Genomic DNA, 16,041 nt, shown 5'->3' on the forward strand with positions numbered 1-16,041 from the left:
TTTAACGGTTACAAGATCAAAATCGAAAGCAAAAAAATGCTGTGTGGCATCAAACTAAAACTAGTTTTGCTCTCAGTGAAAGCACATTGAAAACTTAATGTGATGTAGATTTTCTCGAAATGACACGTCACGAGCATAAGCTAAAAATAGACTAGCCATAAAAGGTCCGGGATAGTATACATTTAGGCGATATTACTTGCAAGCAAGAAAAAAGATTTTATGCAATCTTCATTTTAGTCGCAAGCAAGAAAAAAGATTTCATGCAAACTTCACACACCGCGGAGAGAATCCAGTTTCGAACTTAGGTGATGTGGAATGCGAACTTTTTGCGATTGCTATGGCCTGTAAGTGTTAGCTATAAGGAGACGGAAAATGTTCGGTTATATGACAAGCAGTGTTGTTAAAAAAGAAAGAGCATTATTTATGTAAAAGTTGAAAAAATGTTGAAAAAAATCGATTCTTCGCGGTTATGGTTGCGGTCAACTGCAGGATGTCGGCAGGATGTCAAATCATTTTTGTAAAAGGCAACATAGGATTGAAGGAATAATTCTTCCATTGAAACTTAACTTTGTATTTTTGTGTTGCCATATGAAATTTGCTCAATTTCAATAGATTCACAAAGTTGCTGATTTTAATATTTTCATTTTTTGAGTTCCACAAAACTTTTGCCTTCAAACAGCAAAATGATAACATAATGTGATATTAATTGAAAATTTGACGAGTCAATATCATAAAAGGATTTCAATCTGATGTTGCTATCATAATCAGATTCCAATTCGTTCTCATTTTGATGTTAGACTTTACTCGGGTCCGGAGTTATGCCGTTACCTGAGATGCCAGATATTTTCATAGAAAATCTGTATTGCTTTGTATGAAAAATCTGTATTAATCTGTATTCACCAATAAATTGAAATTTTTACAACAAAATGACGCTAAAAGATGTTATTCCAATTAATTGTGCTTGTAGGATGTTAGATTCAATCAGTCATTGCCGCGCTCACAAGAATATTCAACGACGAAATTTCATAGTTTTTTTTTTATTTTTTATCCACAACATTTGAATTGTAATTTAATATATTCATCTAGTTTGAAATTGTTGGCTTCATAATTTGACATGGAATTTTAACACCCAATATGCAACGTCAAGTCGGGTCATACCACTCTCAGTTTGACAGTAAAGTTTCATGATGCCATTACTTCCTTGAATATCAGTTCAAATTGGTTTCAAATTATAATATAAATGGATTTCACAACAGATTTTCATATTGTGATTTGTCCGTTGATTGATAGACTTTTATCTCGTCACTGGAATCAAATACTAAAAGATCGCTCAGGCAGAAAAGTTTAATTTTTCTTTTGCGATATTCACCTAACCAGAGACCATTTTTGTAGAAACAGAAAACGAAAATTATAGAATGATAGTACTCAAGGCAGAATAAGGATGTGAATATATAGAACGGAAAGGTGAGACGTGACAGAGGGTCTTTTACCGGTTCGGATAGTAAATGGTAAAAGACCTTTATCACTACTTTCCGACATACCAGAGACTCGAGAGATTCGCATTGTTCAGATGCCTTAGACCGACTCCTCTGGTAGAAGGTAAAAGTTCAGTTACTAAAAAGATTTCTGCTTGCTTTAATGACCCTCATCCCTTAATGATTCACATCCTTGCTCTCCCTTGAGTACTATCATTCTATAATTTTCAATTTCTGTTTCTACAAAAATGGTATCTGGTTAGGTGAGTATCGCAAAAAGAAAAAAGAAATATTGACTACTATACTTAGTCGTAAATAAAGAAAAAATAAAAAATAATGTTTTCTTTCTTACTTTTCGTGAAATCTGTAAAAATCTGTATTAAATTGAGGAAATCTGTATAAAATCTGTACTCTGTATTAAATCTGTATGAGCATGTAAAAATCTGTATAATACAGATAAATCTGTATAAATGACATCTCTGGCCGTTACAAACATTGACGTTTGACGAACCTAATAAAGGCATCATACTATATTTTTTTCTCGTTCGCACGACAAATTAAAGCCCGTAATCCGTGTTTAAGTTGAACATAGAAAAGTCAATTTAAAAAAAAAACGATAATTGGACATTCACGTAAACCGGTAGATAGGATAAGAGACGGATAAACGAGAAATTTGCATTTATTCGAAAACAATAGAAGCTATACTGATATTTGCTGTCCTCTTTTCACAGTTCAGCACCAATGGCTCCCGACATCCGCTACAGTTTCACGCGGTGCACCATCTGGCGCCACCAGCCGCCTATCGCATTCACAACGGCCACCATGAAGAGTACAATAATCACCAGGCACAGCACACCGACCAGCAGCAACCTAGGGCTATTAAAAACGGCACCGGCAACCAGTATATGATAGACTTGGAGTACATGAAGCACCGGATGGCGAATCGAGTGTCACGTTTGCAAGAGAAGTGTACCGAGTACGGATTAAATGTACCGAGTAAGCTTCAGTAGTTTCTTCTTTTCCCAACTTCTGTGAAACAAAGGAACGTAAAAATAACAAATTGTTTTTTTTCACGCTTCCATACTGGTTCTACAGAGCAAAACTACAAACCAAAAGCATGGGAATATCTCATCAATCGCGAGTACCATCTGGTCTGGTGCAACGTATTCAAGGCCGCATCCACCTCGTGGATGTACAACTTCAACTTGTTGGCCGGTTATGCGCCTCAGTTCCTTAAGAGAACCAAAGATGTTCCACTGCAGCTAGCACGTCTGAAGTATCCTAGGCCCTCAGTTGAAACCGTAAGTCGTTGTTTGATTGATGTTTGTTCGACTGCGCCGCCTCAGTCGCCAATGTAACCGAATTTCTAATGTTTTAGCTCCGCGAGGCCATCAACGATTCGATCTCATTCGTCATCGTGCGGCACCCGTTTGAAAGACTGGTTAGCGCTTACAAAGATAAAATTCAATACGCACTACCGAACTCGCATCATCACAAGCTCGGCATACGTATTATTCAAAAATATCGAAAAGTTATCAAGGGTCAGGTATGAAGCCTTTTGAGACGGTTTTTTGTTTTTAAAATTTCCTCACTAATTCTTCTCCGAGCAGCCCTGGAACACTCAAAAGTATCCGACATTCCCCGAGTTCGTCAATTATCTGCTGGACGAGGTTCGGCATCCGCACGCCGAGATCGACATGCACTGGATCCCGGTGACGTACTTTTGTACACCCTGTTTCTTCCACTACGATGTGATAGCCAAGTTCGAGACCCTGGAGGAGGACCAATCCTACCTGATCTCGGTGGCCAAATTAGGAAAAATGATTAAGCCTCAGTGGAAGAATGCCGGCAAGGGAGCGCACACCAACGAAGTGGTGCTAAAACTTTTCTCAGAATTGAACGAAGAGCAGTTCCGCGGTTTGTACGAGTACTACAAATACGACTTCGAGTTGTTCGGTTACGGTATGGAGGAGTATTTCAGAGACCGAGTGGCGCACTAGAACAATTTTACAATTCGTCAAATTACTACTGTTATAGTGAGACCAATTAGAAGCGCGCAAATAGGCAGCTGTTTTAAGCATACTTATCTCTTTATAGACATCGAATGTTGCGGTATAAAATTCTGGTTTGAAAGATAGAGCAAAGCGGGACGAAAAAGTATTTTTGTATTGCTAAAAGACATCAATTTAAGACGTCCACTAGAGTGTAGGTTTAGGCAATAGTTATTCTTGTTTGCATTGGGCATTAGCGAAGGAAGAGTTCAAAAGTTGAGAATACAATAATTCAAAATAAAAAAATTCTTCAGATTCGTTTTCACAGCAGTATAAAACACCAAAAGCTCTAGAACTCGTCTGTACATAATTTACCCAAATCAAGGTATTATGACAGATGAATGTAGCGCAACAGCTCCGGTCATTGAAGGGTCATAGCATTCAATTTAACCATCTTTACTATATCTAGTTCTGTCTTTTGCAAGGTGGCTCGTGATTAACCCCGTCGATATCAAAATAGTGCGTTCATAGTAAAAAGCGTTTAAAGCCTGGACGTATTTTATTTGTGATAAGTACACAAGGTAGCAACTATCAGCACACAGTCAAAAAACATTTTACTGCTGCTCATTCACAGCGTAGCACCGAAACAATGTGCCAGTGCCGGTATTCTCGACAGGCGGATGCCAACAATGAAATTTAACGATCAACTGTGACGATTTCATTAAAATATCAATTGCAATGTGAAAGAAAAAAACCTAATGTAGCAAACAAATTCGAATTTCAAATCAAAACATGGCAATAATAAAATACATTTCAAACAACTTAAGATAACTGCAACTCGCATGATGGTTCATAGATGACTTACCGTTTGTATGTACAGTTGAAGATCGGAATGCCGACTACCAGTTGTTCGTTGTGGACTTTGATCCAGATATCACCATATTTAACAAGCGGTCGTTTTTCGTCCGGATTTTCGCTTCGTAGTAGCGACGGGACTTGCTTCAAGCGATCATTCAGTTTATCAAATAGTTCTCCGGTTCTCGACCGCGCGGTGGCGAGCTCTGCTCGCTTTTCGTTAGTCTGTTCTCTTAACGTTTTCTGAATTTCGTGGAAACAAACGAAGCTATTCTCCGCTTCTTCATTGGACTCCACACAATAGGACTGAAAATCAGTTACAACAGGTTCAGTTTGATGCTCCAGATAGATCTCCACAACCGGAACCCCCGGATTATCTTTCAATCCAGTTATTTCGTGTCGGGAATAGGAATCGAAAGTTCGAAAATGCACGAAATTTACCGACGGTTGATCATTCCGCTCTAGTACCACTAATTTACGATCGATGCTTATCAAATAGAACAGCTTCCGTTCAGTTCCATCGTATGTGCGGAAAATGGAAAGCGAAATTTCCTTACCCTCGTTTGAACCTGTTTCTGGAACCAGTGGCGACGTTCCAAAAATGCTCGATACCGGAGCCGTTGGTTCTGCAGTATCTAAAAACTGCGCTAAATCAATTGAGGTAATTATGGCACGTTGGTTTACTTCCAGCAGGCGAAGCTCGGTACTGATTATCACAGCCAGCACGGAATGTTTTCGATTGATAGCAATTCTCTCCACTAAAACTAGCTGCCCAAGCAGACGTTTCGGAATTTCATCGTGATATTTATTGGTGGATTCCATCTATAAAACAGCTTAGAAATTTCATGTAATACTCAATTTGGGCCAACCGGCGAACATTAGTAAACAGAAAACATATCGCATCTGCTGGAGCATCAAAAAGTAAACATGGATGAAGTGTTGCCAATTTACGTTTTGACATGATAATTTTTAGTACAAGCTTGACAAGAGGTACACTAATAAAAAAAATAGTTTCAGTGAAATCGATTGAATTTTTTTTTTAATTAAACAAGATTGTAGATCATTCAAATATACCGCAAAATAAAATTTTTAAAATTAAATCGAAATCGCTCCGCATCACTCTTCAAGTTGAGTTTTGTAATATTATCATAGCTTCGTGGAAACATTCCCTCTTTGGACATAACTCATACACTCAGAAAAAAGTTACAGTAACCGCAACCTGTTCCTCATGGTAATTTCAACTGTGCACTCAAATAATAGTAACGACCATGATATCAGATTATTCACCATCTGTATTGTAATAAGCACTAGGACAAAAACTCTACTACTTGACTATACTATTTGTCTTTATGACTTTTCTGGCGTGGTAATTGTGACAATCATTAAAATAAGAACGAAAAAGTCCCAATGACAATTACAAGTAAGGTGAAATTGAACTCTCGGTCACCATTAAGTTAGGTCCAACTGATATAGTAATGACTACCATGTGAGTAAGTTCTTCTTCAGAATATAATAATGTTACCATGAATAAACACATAGTTGGATTGTCAAGTTTGAAAGCACTATACATATTGTTCATATCAACATAATTTATGTGTTTTTCAACCGACTATGTATTTTCTTAGTGCGACTATACAAATTGTCAATCAACGCGTCCGTTTTTTTTAGTGTCACATAAAGCTTCATTACAGAGGCAGATTTCATACTCCAACGACGAAATTGCGATATCTTGAATTAGTGTTTAATTTTGTAATAGTGCTTAGTTGTACTTCAGTATTGGTATTGCAGGTGAGTAAATTTAAAAATGTTACAAATTGTTTCAAAACACGGAGAGCTCGATTCGGAACATCGTAAACACTCGGCACATGAATATCTCTAGCGGATATGGAAGGGTTTTCAGAAATAATATCCGAAAAATTTGCTGAGTTGTCCGTTAAGCTTCTGTGTAAATACTTTTATTAGAAATTTTTATATAACTTTTTTTCTACACCTTTATAGGAACAGTATTATTCCCCAAGAAATTTGTGGTAAAAAAACTCGAAAGATTTCATAACAGAAACATAAAAATGTTAAAGAGAGCAACGAGTTTATAATTTTGAATGCCTACAAGCATTAAAAAACAAGCTCTTACTATGAATAAATTTTAAAATATTTATAGATAATGTTTATATATAATGCTAAATCAGTGAAAAATGTACTAGAAAAATATAGCAGGTTTTAATGTATTCTTGTTATTTTTGCATCGAAATTTCAATTACTATAACTTTTGAACATTTTTACATGTTCGAATGATCTTCATCATTGTCAGATTAACCAGAGTGTTTCGAAAGAACCAGAAATTAAATGTCAAAAATACCATGGCACTAGTACAATAAGTACAATGTAAAAATAACATGGTTTCACGGTTATGCGAAACATTCCAATTGTAGTAGTTATTCATACCATATACAGTTCAATATTACTATTCTAGAGCCAAAACCATTCATAGTAAAAGTGAGCTTGCATATTGTTAACATCATCTGATTTTATTGTGTGCTGAAAACCACTATACTCGTATTGTTAAACTAACCTCCCATATGGTAGCTATTACCATTTTATTTTTCTGAGCGTAGTTTGAGTTGCAATTACTCAAATTCATAAACAGGAACAATATGTCAAAATTTGACTATGGATTTGAGTAAAATTTACTTAAGCGATGAGTTCTCTCGTATTTATTCATACATTAAAGTAAACGTTAATTTATCAAACATTTGAGTGAAAAAAATGTTTTTTGCAGTTCAGTGCGTTTTCATTATTGGAATATTCTAAGCAAATTTAGGAACACACGAATACGTCGTTTTTCATGGCCGTTTCTAGATCCGGTCTTTGAACACAGGAATAAACAATCATAGTTGTTTTCAACTAGACTTTAACTAGAAATCCATGTATATAAACATTAACGGAAAAAATTCTTTATTTTTAGTACAAGAAACTCAAATTTTGAGATAAACTTACTTAAATTTGGAAAACATATTTTTTATTTATTTTGAGTAAAAAGCACTCAAGTTTTGACAGCCTCGTTCCTTAACTCAAAAATGAGTATAGACAGGTGACAACTCAAGCCTAGAGTACACTTCCGGTGAAACTCTCAATGGGTGAGCACGTTGCATCGTGTTAGTCCGGCGAAAATTCGAGTATTTCGCAAGAAAGAAAGGATTTTCCTCCGTATTTTGACGACTCGACACCACCACACAGCGAGATTTTCGCTTGTAGTCCAGGAAAAAGAAAGTCCATTGGAGTATGAACGAAAATTAACTGGCTATATAGCCTTAGTTGCTGTGCCATCAAATCGGCGTCATCTCAAGTGAGGTGACGCCAACCAGAATTAGAAGAAGAAGCCTAGAGTACGTGCATTACATTTGGTATTACATTCCTGTAGCGGAATTTGACCTTCTGTTTCAACAGATTGACTTCGCAGCCGATTCAGAGTGTACAGAACCATTGCATGGTTTTTGCTATCCTTCCAGGTCGGGGCTCGAACATACGACAACTGGTTTGTAAGACCAATGCCTTATGCATTGAACCGTCAACCCGGGACAGTCTCAGTAGGCGGTGAGTGCGAAAGTGTTGAATTTTTCACCACTAGTCAAATTTTCTAGTTCCACTATTTTCGATTGTAGAATATATTCCGGTGAGGCGATGGGGCGAAAATAGCCAATTACTAGTTAGGTAAAAATGACCACTAGAATCGGTCTGAGAGATAAACTTATCGTTGTTTTTTTTTACAAAAACTGGCTGATTTTATGTAACACGAACACAATTTTCTAGTAAGGAGTGTATCGAAAATAAGCTAGCATTAGTGTTGTACGTATGTATTTGTGTTTGTTGTTTATGCTCAGATCGCAGCATGCTGTGCGTTTGGCTGTCAGCTTTCGTTTGTTTACTTGTTTGTGCGGCGGAAATTCTGCGTTTTCAAAATGTCGCGTATTGAAGAGGAAGTGAAAATCAAGGTTCTGGACACATGGCCGAGTGAGTAGGGTATTGCTATGCGAAAATTGGCGAATCGATTTAGAATTTATCATGGCAGTGTTAAAAATATCATTAATAAGTTTGGGAAACACTATTCTTTGGATGAGCTAACAGGAAGAGGCAGAAAACCCGGTTCTTCCAACCCGAAACAGGACCAGAAAGTGGTATCTCTAATCATAAAGAAGAAATCAATGTCCATACGTGTTTTGGCCTAAAAATCAGGAACGAGTGTCGGAATGATCCAGCGTATCAAAAGGCGAAATCACCTGAAGACCTACAGTAGCGTAAGTTCACTATTCCAAAACTACTCTCAATTGGTTTGCGGAAAAGGGTATAAATTTCGTTGAGAAAAATATCAATCCACCAAATTGCCCTCAGCTTCGACCCATCGAACGTTACAGGGCAATCATGAAGAGGGTCTTCAAGAAGACTGGTAAGGCATCTGGAAACATGCAGTTCAAAAAAATTTCGGCTCAAGCGTCCAAAAAATACGATGCAATACTTGTCCGGAACTTGATGAAGAGCGTTAGATCAAAAGTTCGAAAATTCGTGAAAGAATAACTTAAATTTCAGCCGGTTTTCATTATGCTCAAGTTTAACCTCGTACAATAAAGGATCAATTTTTAGTTTGAATAAAATATCGTTTTTTAGCATAGTTTGAAAGAAAAAATTGTGGATAGCTTATTTTCGATACACTCCTTACTCTTCTGATACTTTTTTGATTTAATAACGACTGAAAAATTTCTTTCAAAACAAACTAGAAAATTCAGGTTTTTCTCGCGATTTATTCTTCATAAGAAAAGGTATCTCTATTGTTTATCTTTCCTTAACATTTTCTGATTTCATTTTTCTTAAAGTTTCGTCTCATTAAATTAAATTTGAATGAAAAGACGTTTAAACATAAATAATGGACTTTTGCATTTTTTTTTACAGAAACAATTATCATTTTCAGTTTTTAGTGATATAATCACAAAGAAAGCTTGTTACACATTGACTGTTCGTCAATTTAATCTATAACGTATTCGTTTTTTTTCTTGAAAATTTTGTTTGTTTTGATTTATAAACATTTCAATTTAATCTGAACTTTTCAAAATTTACCTTCGTTTACAAATATTTTTTTTAATTTCTTATTTGTTGGTATGTGCTTACAAATTATAAACAAACAAAAACAATGCTGGCGGTCGAGTGGTCTCTCCTCCGCACGGCACACAGCTCTAAAGGACTCAAAACTAGTTTTTAATATTTTTTTTCGTAGACCTACTATCTCCTATTCCTTCGACTTTAAACCATCCGTTTGGTTCATTCTATGTCCATTTCTGTACAAGGTTTGTATTTTATTGTATTGTAAATTAAATAAAACATCCAAAACAGTTCGTCCGTGAACCGATACTGTCGTAACGCTGCTTATTCTTCACTGCACTTGATATCTTGATCGAAAAAAACTATTTACAAAATTCCCTAAAGACATACGCACACAAACATAAATGCCCTGATGTCCTGTTCCTGCCATTCATCGCACGTACTGCTTCCCGCTGAACTAGACCTGACTTAAAATGAAACGCATGGACCTGTCCGTTTCGATTCGCCTTCAAACCGGAGCTTTTTTCCTTGGATTTAAAACAATCCAATCGTTGAAAGAAACCAAACACCATTTGGACCCTTTCAGGATCACTGTCGGCATTATCTCCCGCAGACCCGTTGCCGATGACCGAGAATGTCGGATGTTTCAGCGTAGAATTGCCATCCTAATTATCATCACCGTTCGTCCCACAATCGATCACTTGAGGTAGGCCTTGTACAGCATTTGGCTTCTGCAACTTTCCTTCTCCTGCTCCAGATAGAACAACATATCGCGCAGATTCACCCGTTTGATACGTGGCCTCAGTGGTGTGGAAGCCTTCCCACTAGAAGCTCCGATTCCGGAAGCACCAGGCTGATTTGTGAAAAAAACGAAAGAATAATTTAGAGAATTACAGTTTCAGTAACTAATGGTACTACTCACTGTAACGGGTGTTGCTACTCCTTCCTCAAGTTTGGGCTTTTTCCGTGGTCCGATGGCTTGCAGGGCAGTCAGGTTAGCATCTCGCTGCCGTAGCTCTTCCATTTCTGCTCGTTGCATTTCTTTCGCCTGTAGAACATGGTAATGCATCTATAATTTGACACTTCTTTTCTTAGATAATGGGTGTCTTACCTTTGCCTTCAGTTTGGCCTGCTCGGGATCCTCGGTTTTCGATCGGGATTTAGCTGCCCTCATCAGCATTTCTCTTTCCTGTTCTTCGTGTCGCTTCTGTTCCGCTTTGTCCAGTTCTTCAAGGAATTTGATTTGCCCGCGAACATCTTTCGTCACTTCGTAGCGAGGATCGACCTACAAAAAAAAAAACGGGTTGAACGTTGGTTTATTATTATTTCTATTGCATAATATAATAGTTTACCTTAATAATATCGATTCGATGTTCCGCAATGACTGCTAATTTTTCCACGACGTTTTTCAGTCGTTCCTGGCAGGCGTGTGATATCAGAACCCCGACTTCACTGCTCGGTTCTTCCAGTCCGTGTCTGGCGATAATACTTCTAATTTTGGCCTGTAGTGCGGGCATATGCAGAAACACTTCGTCCTTACAGGATCGGATCTGGGTCCCCACGAATTCGGTAGAACCTAGAATCCGTTGCGTCTCCTCGGCCAAATTGACACCACCCATCGCCGCGACGTCGTTGATGTCATCGTCTCCGTACATGGAGGAAGATACGTGATGCTGATAAAAAGAGGATTGCATTGAGGCAGCTGCCTTTTTCGCGGCTGCGGTTGGGTCAGTGGAATCGGTGGCACTAGCAGCCGAACTAGTACCAGCTTTCTTTTTAGTGCCCCCAGAGCTGGATTTCGTACCTGCACTGGCCTTGCCACCGGATGCAATGGTGGGTGTCGTACTAACATTGGTTCCGGAGCTAGTGTTACTACTGTTGGCATTACTACTGGGCACTGAATTGACCACTACCGTCGTTGCCGGCGAGAAGCTTGTACTGATTATACTTGTAGAATTATTATTATTAGAATTACTAGCATTGTTTAGAGTGGCAACGGCAGCGGCTGCGGAGGAGCTAAGCGCTAATGCTGGCAAAGGTTGCGTTCCGGCTACAACTAGTCCGGGTGCACCGGAAGCTGTTGTGGCAGTAGCCACAGCAGACGTTGCTGCGACGACCACATTGCTGTTACTAATTGCTGTCACTTGCTTAACCTGGGTTGCTGTCGAACCGGATGCCGCAGCGGCTGCCGCTGCTGCAGCAGCTGCCACTGAGACAACGGCCGGCGCTTGGTTACGGATCGTCTTAGTGGTTACCGTCGTGTTGCCGCTAATGATACTGTTACTAGCAGTGGCAGCACGCGACACTACCGGTGTGGCTGCACGGATTTGCAGGGTCGCTGGAGTACGCGTTATCGCCGTACCGGCCGGGGCACGAATCTAAAAACCGTGTCGCAATCAATCAAATGCACCGATGCGCGATACCGGACAGGGGAAGCGACCGGGGGGCCGACGACACCGTGAAGATAAAAGAAAAGAGAAAACAAACATCGAGGATGCGTTATTTTCGATTGATCAATGCCTCTGAACGGAAATGGGTGTTGTGATTCTATTCGAGTCTGTTTTTTACAGTTTGAGCATCGCAGACAGTGTTAAGATCGGTAAACGGATTATAAACAGTCAATTTACTGCAATGATTCGACGCCTTCGGCGTTGGTTTACTAAAAAAAATTTTTCTTTAACTTCATCTCTTTAGAAATCGATTGATGGTTATCAAAAATAAGATCCTAGAGATTGATTTGGCGCCCAACAAATAAATCTTAGGGGATGGTGGGGCAAGTGTACCATACTAAGAATTTTCGTGTTCAACGATTGATTTTGAGAATTGATACATCTATGAAAAGTACTATCAGAAGTATCCTCGATAGACCAAAAACCCTTATGGATAAGAAACATTTCGGCAATCACCACATGCACTTTTCGGAGGCGTGTTGAGCAGCTCAATATTTTCAGTGCAGGTCAGAACCGCCAGCCTAACAATAATTGAATTTTCTCCGCAGTTCAGTAATAATCACTGCTGTACTGCTTTATTAAATACAATCAATCAGATTCACGTTTATTTTGGACATTAAATATAGTAAAAAATCATTGGTTTGCCTTCTTGTTCATTTTGATTGGCAGTCTTGCCCGACCTTACCCTAAATTTATTTCTGAATCATTTCTAGACCTCGCGTCATTGCATGTAATCAAGCCTTAAAATGTAGACTGAAGACGTTTAAAAATTTAATGGCCAAGCCTTGGGATTATCGGAAGGAATTCCATAAACTGGTTCACCGCTAGTCTGGTGATATTACTTAGTCGTGTTTGATGAATGTTCGTAAAATGGCAATCACAGGATCAATTTTTGATAAACAATTAGCTATAAAATGAGACATTTTTCCTGCACATTCGAATGTTCAAATTAGCATTTTATTAAATATTGTGTCCATGAATAATATCCTATGCAGTCTGTTTTTAAGTAATCCATCCTTGAAAATAACTCGAAGCGACTAAACGATTGTTCCGATTAAAAAGGTCATTCGCCTCTTCGGGTCAGAAAATTTTCTGACCCTATTTTGCGGGGCTGGGAATCGAACCCAAATGGACTGCGTGAGAGGCATCGGCTTGCCCATCACGCTATACCCGTCCCTGTATTTGACCTCACGATTTCAACAGCAGAATCCTTTTAATGATTCGTTAAATGGCCAACATTATTCATCTAACTGATTACATTGCACACAATGCATCTACTGGTAAATGATATCAGAACTTTTGATCCTGATTACAGTATAACTGGAAGTCATATGTGTTCCACCATTAGGTCATTTGACATATCATATAAAGCACGTTTTTTCAAAATGACATGTAGTCTCCTCCCAAAACTACTCTTTGCGAGCCAAGCGATTTCCCAACGATCTAGTGTTCTTTTCTACAACGGCGAAATACTGAGCATCTCGTTGCGCGCCAAATACCTATCGATGATCTAGCAAGCAAAGGCGACTTCTTCAACGGAAAATTCCATTTTCCATACAAAATAACTTTATGTATTTTTCCCACTTTTCCGGCAAACTAATTAAACAAAAAAAAAAAAAAAGAATTATGTAAATCCGTTCTTAAGTGATGCGATTACAAAGAAGGACTTCTGCATTTTTATACATAAATAGATATTACTTCGTTGAATATCCCTTTCGACTCTTGAACATAAATTCACATATTGAACCATGGGAAAAAATATTGAAAATTAACCTCAAATTATGATATCCTTCATTGCTACTGGGTATCGAAAACCAAAGTGACTAATGGCCCTTTTTAGTCGTCAACGAAACTAGATCAGTATCACGGCCGTTTTTACAGGCAGTGGTTGGGCGGTCTTAGGGGGCTTTTGACGGAACCCACCGAGTAAAAAAAAAAACATTCAGTTAACTAGAGGCACACAAACAAATCTTGCCCCGGGTGTATCAATTTGTAAAAGTATCACTGATCAGTGCAGATTTATAATTATATAATATTAATAATTTATATTATATAATTCAACCCCCGGTTGTAACCTTAAATGATACTATAATTTAGGTAATTTTTCCGAAACTCTCGGCCTCTGGTGAAGCTTGTTTTCATGGAAAACTGGAAATTTTATTGTGTTACAATAACAAAAGCATGAAGCGTTGAACAAGTAATACCTACTAAAGTTTATCGCATATAGTCAAAACAAGGAGTTTATCGAAAAGTAGTTAGCAACATTGATTATTGAATAAAAAAAAGCGAAAAAAACATATTTTGACATCAGTTTTCGATATATTGTAGAAAAATTTCATTTTTATGCATTTCACTGATTATATTGAAGAAAATCCTAGTTTCTGTGAAACGCTCGCACTTTGGACTTGACATTCTTCCTGCACAGTTACTTTTGTGACTTTCTTGGTGGCAGCTGTCCAGTTTTTTTTTAACTCCTGCATGTTTTGGGACACTGTACCTTCCTTCCGAAAGTGCCGCTGGACAATTGCCCAATACCTTTCAATTGGCCGAAGATTCGGGCAGTTTGGCGGGTTGATGTCCTTTTCCACGAATTGTACATTATTTTTTGACAACCACTGTAGAACGGAGTTGGCGTAGTGGGCTGAAGCCAAATCCGACCAGAAGAGAGGAGGAGCCTTATGCTTTCTGTACAGTGGCAGCATTCTCTTCTTCAAACATTCTTCCTCGTACACCTTGGCGTTAATTGTGCCCTTCGTGAAGAAAATCGACGACCGCAAACCACAGGTACAAATTGCTTGCCAGACCAACACCTTCTGCTCAAACACTTCCATCGTCACCGTGGTGTCAGCGTCGTTCAGGTCCTTCATGGAAAGGGTCTTACCGAACTTCTCGATAATATTTTTGACACTGGTGTGGTGCACTTTCATCCGTTTTGCAATTTTGTTGTACGTGACACCACTTTCTGAGTACCAAGTGTGCAGAATTTTCTTTCGCAATCAATCGAAACCAATCGATTGCGCAGCTGTTATTGACATGTAAACAAACATGTCACCGCAAAACACGCTGCAAAAAATTAAGCCATTTCAGAGTAATAACTGTTTGAATGTTACTAACTACTTATCGATACACTCCTTATATAACGATAGGTTGTCTGGTTAATGTTGGAACATGCTCGAAAATCCAGTTTGGAAAACTCTTACTATTAACCGCAGAACAAATGTTGTGTTGTTTACACCAAATCGAACTCTGCACTGTATGAAAGTATGATCTTAAGTGCAACTGCTCCAGTGTTGCCAGATCATTTATACAAAAATCTGTATCCGTCGAAAAAATCTATCTGTACCATATCTGTATCAGGATCTCTACTACATAAATACTAGGAAAATATCACCGGGGTTAATTTAAGTGAACAAAAAAAGGTCCCACGACAATCTTTTTTATGCCTATCCAAGCAAAAACCGAAAATCGATATTTATCTGTATGAACAGTGAATTATCTGTATTTTAGGAGATCATATCTGTATATGTATTGCGGAGTAGAGGTCAAAAATCGGTATAAATACCGAAAAATCGATATACCTGGCAACGTTGCACTGCTCTGATCTGACAGAACGTTAACGTCTGTAAATGACAACACAAACATCTGATTCATTTTTTTTTCGTTTTTGCTCGTTGTCAATTTTGTGAGCAAGGTTTACCAGTTACGTGGATATTTGAAAATGCACAGAGGAAAAAGGTTTTCTTCTCGTTGATTTTTTTCAACTTTTATTAGGCAACCGTGCTTATGCAAGAAAAATGTGTGGTTAAGGAAATTTTCCAGAAATCCAACTTTGAAAGCGATTAGTATTACTGAATGTCTTCCCTTATATTGTTTAATGGATTTGTGATCCTTCGATGCGATGATTAACTATGTTGGTAGCATTGGTAATGTGGCAATGCAGCAGATCAGAAAGATCGATTCATTAGCAGTCGATTGATTTCACTTCTAACTCTCTAAGCTGCTACTTTCGAAGCTTCTGTAGACGGTAATTGGAAAACAATGGGGTCAACAGAGCTTCAATCAAACATTTTTTTTTTCGTGAATACGACTTACTTCACCATGGGGCGCCTTTTCAAAATTTCTCTCTGAGAGTGTGATAAGTTTTTGATCGTGAATATCTCTTGTTGTATCTAACGAATCAAC

General features: G+C 38.2%; 3 protein-coding genes across 10 annotated transcripts in view; 1 reads left to right on the top strand and 2 right to left on the bottom strand.

The window, feature by feature from the left end:
- The window catches only part of LOC131434751 (carbohydrate sulfotransferase 11), a 53,390-nt gene extending 49,087 nt beyond the window's left edge, over nt 1-4,303 (top strand). The window contains exons 3-7 of one of the 2 annotated variants that reach the window (XM_058601831.1): nt 2,207-2,471; nt 2,571-2,776; nt 2,854-3,021; nt 3,086-3,511; nt 3,573-4,303. In XM_058601831.1, the coding sequence (XP_058457814.1) occupies nt 2,207-2,471; nt 2,571-2,776; nt 2,854-3,021; nt 3,086-3,475 (1,029 nt within the window). In that variant the 3' untranslated portion in view covers nt 3,476-3,511; nt 3,573-4,303. Of the gene's footprint in view, nt 1-2,206; nt 2,472-2,570; nt 2,777-2,853; nt 3,022-3,085 lie in introns of both variants that reach the window. The other variant, XM_058601830.1, reaches the window with a different exon arrangement.
- LOC131434750 (uncharacterized) overlaps nt 1-6,186 on the bottom strand; it is a 61,786-nt gene extending 55,600 nt beyond the window's left edge. The window contains exon 1 of the mRNA XM_058601829.1: nt 4,332-6,186. Within this exon, the coding sequence (XP_058457812.1) occupies nt 4,332-5,143 (812 nt within the window). The 5' untranslated portion in view covers nt 5,144-6,186. The remainder of the gene's footprint in view (nt 1-4,331) is intronic.
- Nucleotides 6,187-9,094: 2,908 nt separating this feature from the next.
- LOC131439597 (transcription initiation factor TFIID subunit 4) overlaps nt 9,095-16,041 on the bottom strand; it is a 45,149-nt gene continuing 38,202 nt past the window's right edge. For 6 of the 7 annotated variants that reach the window (XM_058610817.1, XM_058610820.1, XM_058610815.1 and 3 more), the window contains 4 exons: nt 10,762-11,787; nt 10,521-10,694; nt 10,332-10,457; nt 9,095-10,262 (listed from right to left, as the gene is read on the bottom strand). In XM_058610817.1, the coding sequence (XP_058466800.1) occupies nt 10,107-10,262; nt 10,332-10,457; nt 10,521-10,694; nt 10,762-11,787 (1,482 nt within the window). In that variant the 3' untranslated portion in view covers nt 9,095-10,106. The remainder of the gene's footprint in view (nt 10,263-10,331; nt 10,458-10,520; nt 10,695-10,761; nt 11,788-16,041) is intronic. The other variant, XM_058610821.1, reaches the window with a different exon arrangement.

This window comes from Malaya genurostris, chromosome 3, assembly GCF_030247185.1.
Source record: "Malaya genurostris strain Urasoe2022 chromosome 3, Malgen_1.1, whole genome shotgun sequence".
NCBI lineage: Eukaryota > Metazoa > Arthropoda > Insecta > Diptera > Culicidae > Malaya > Malaya genurostris.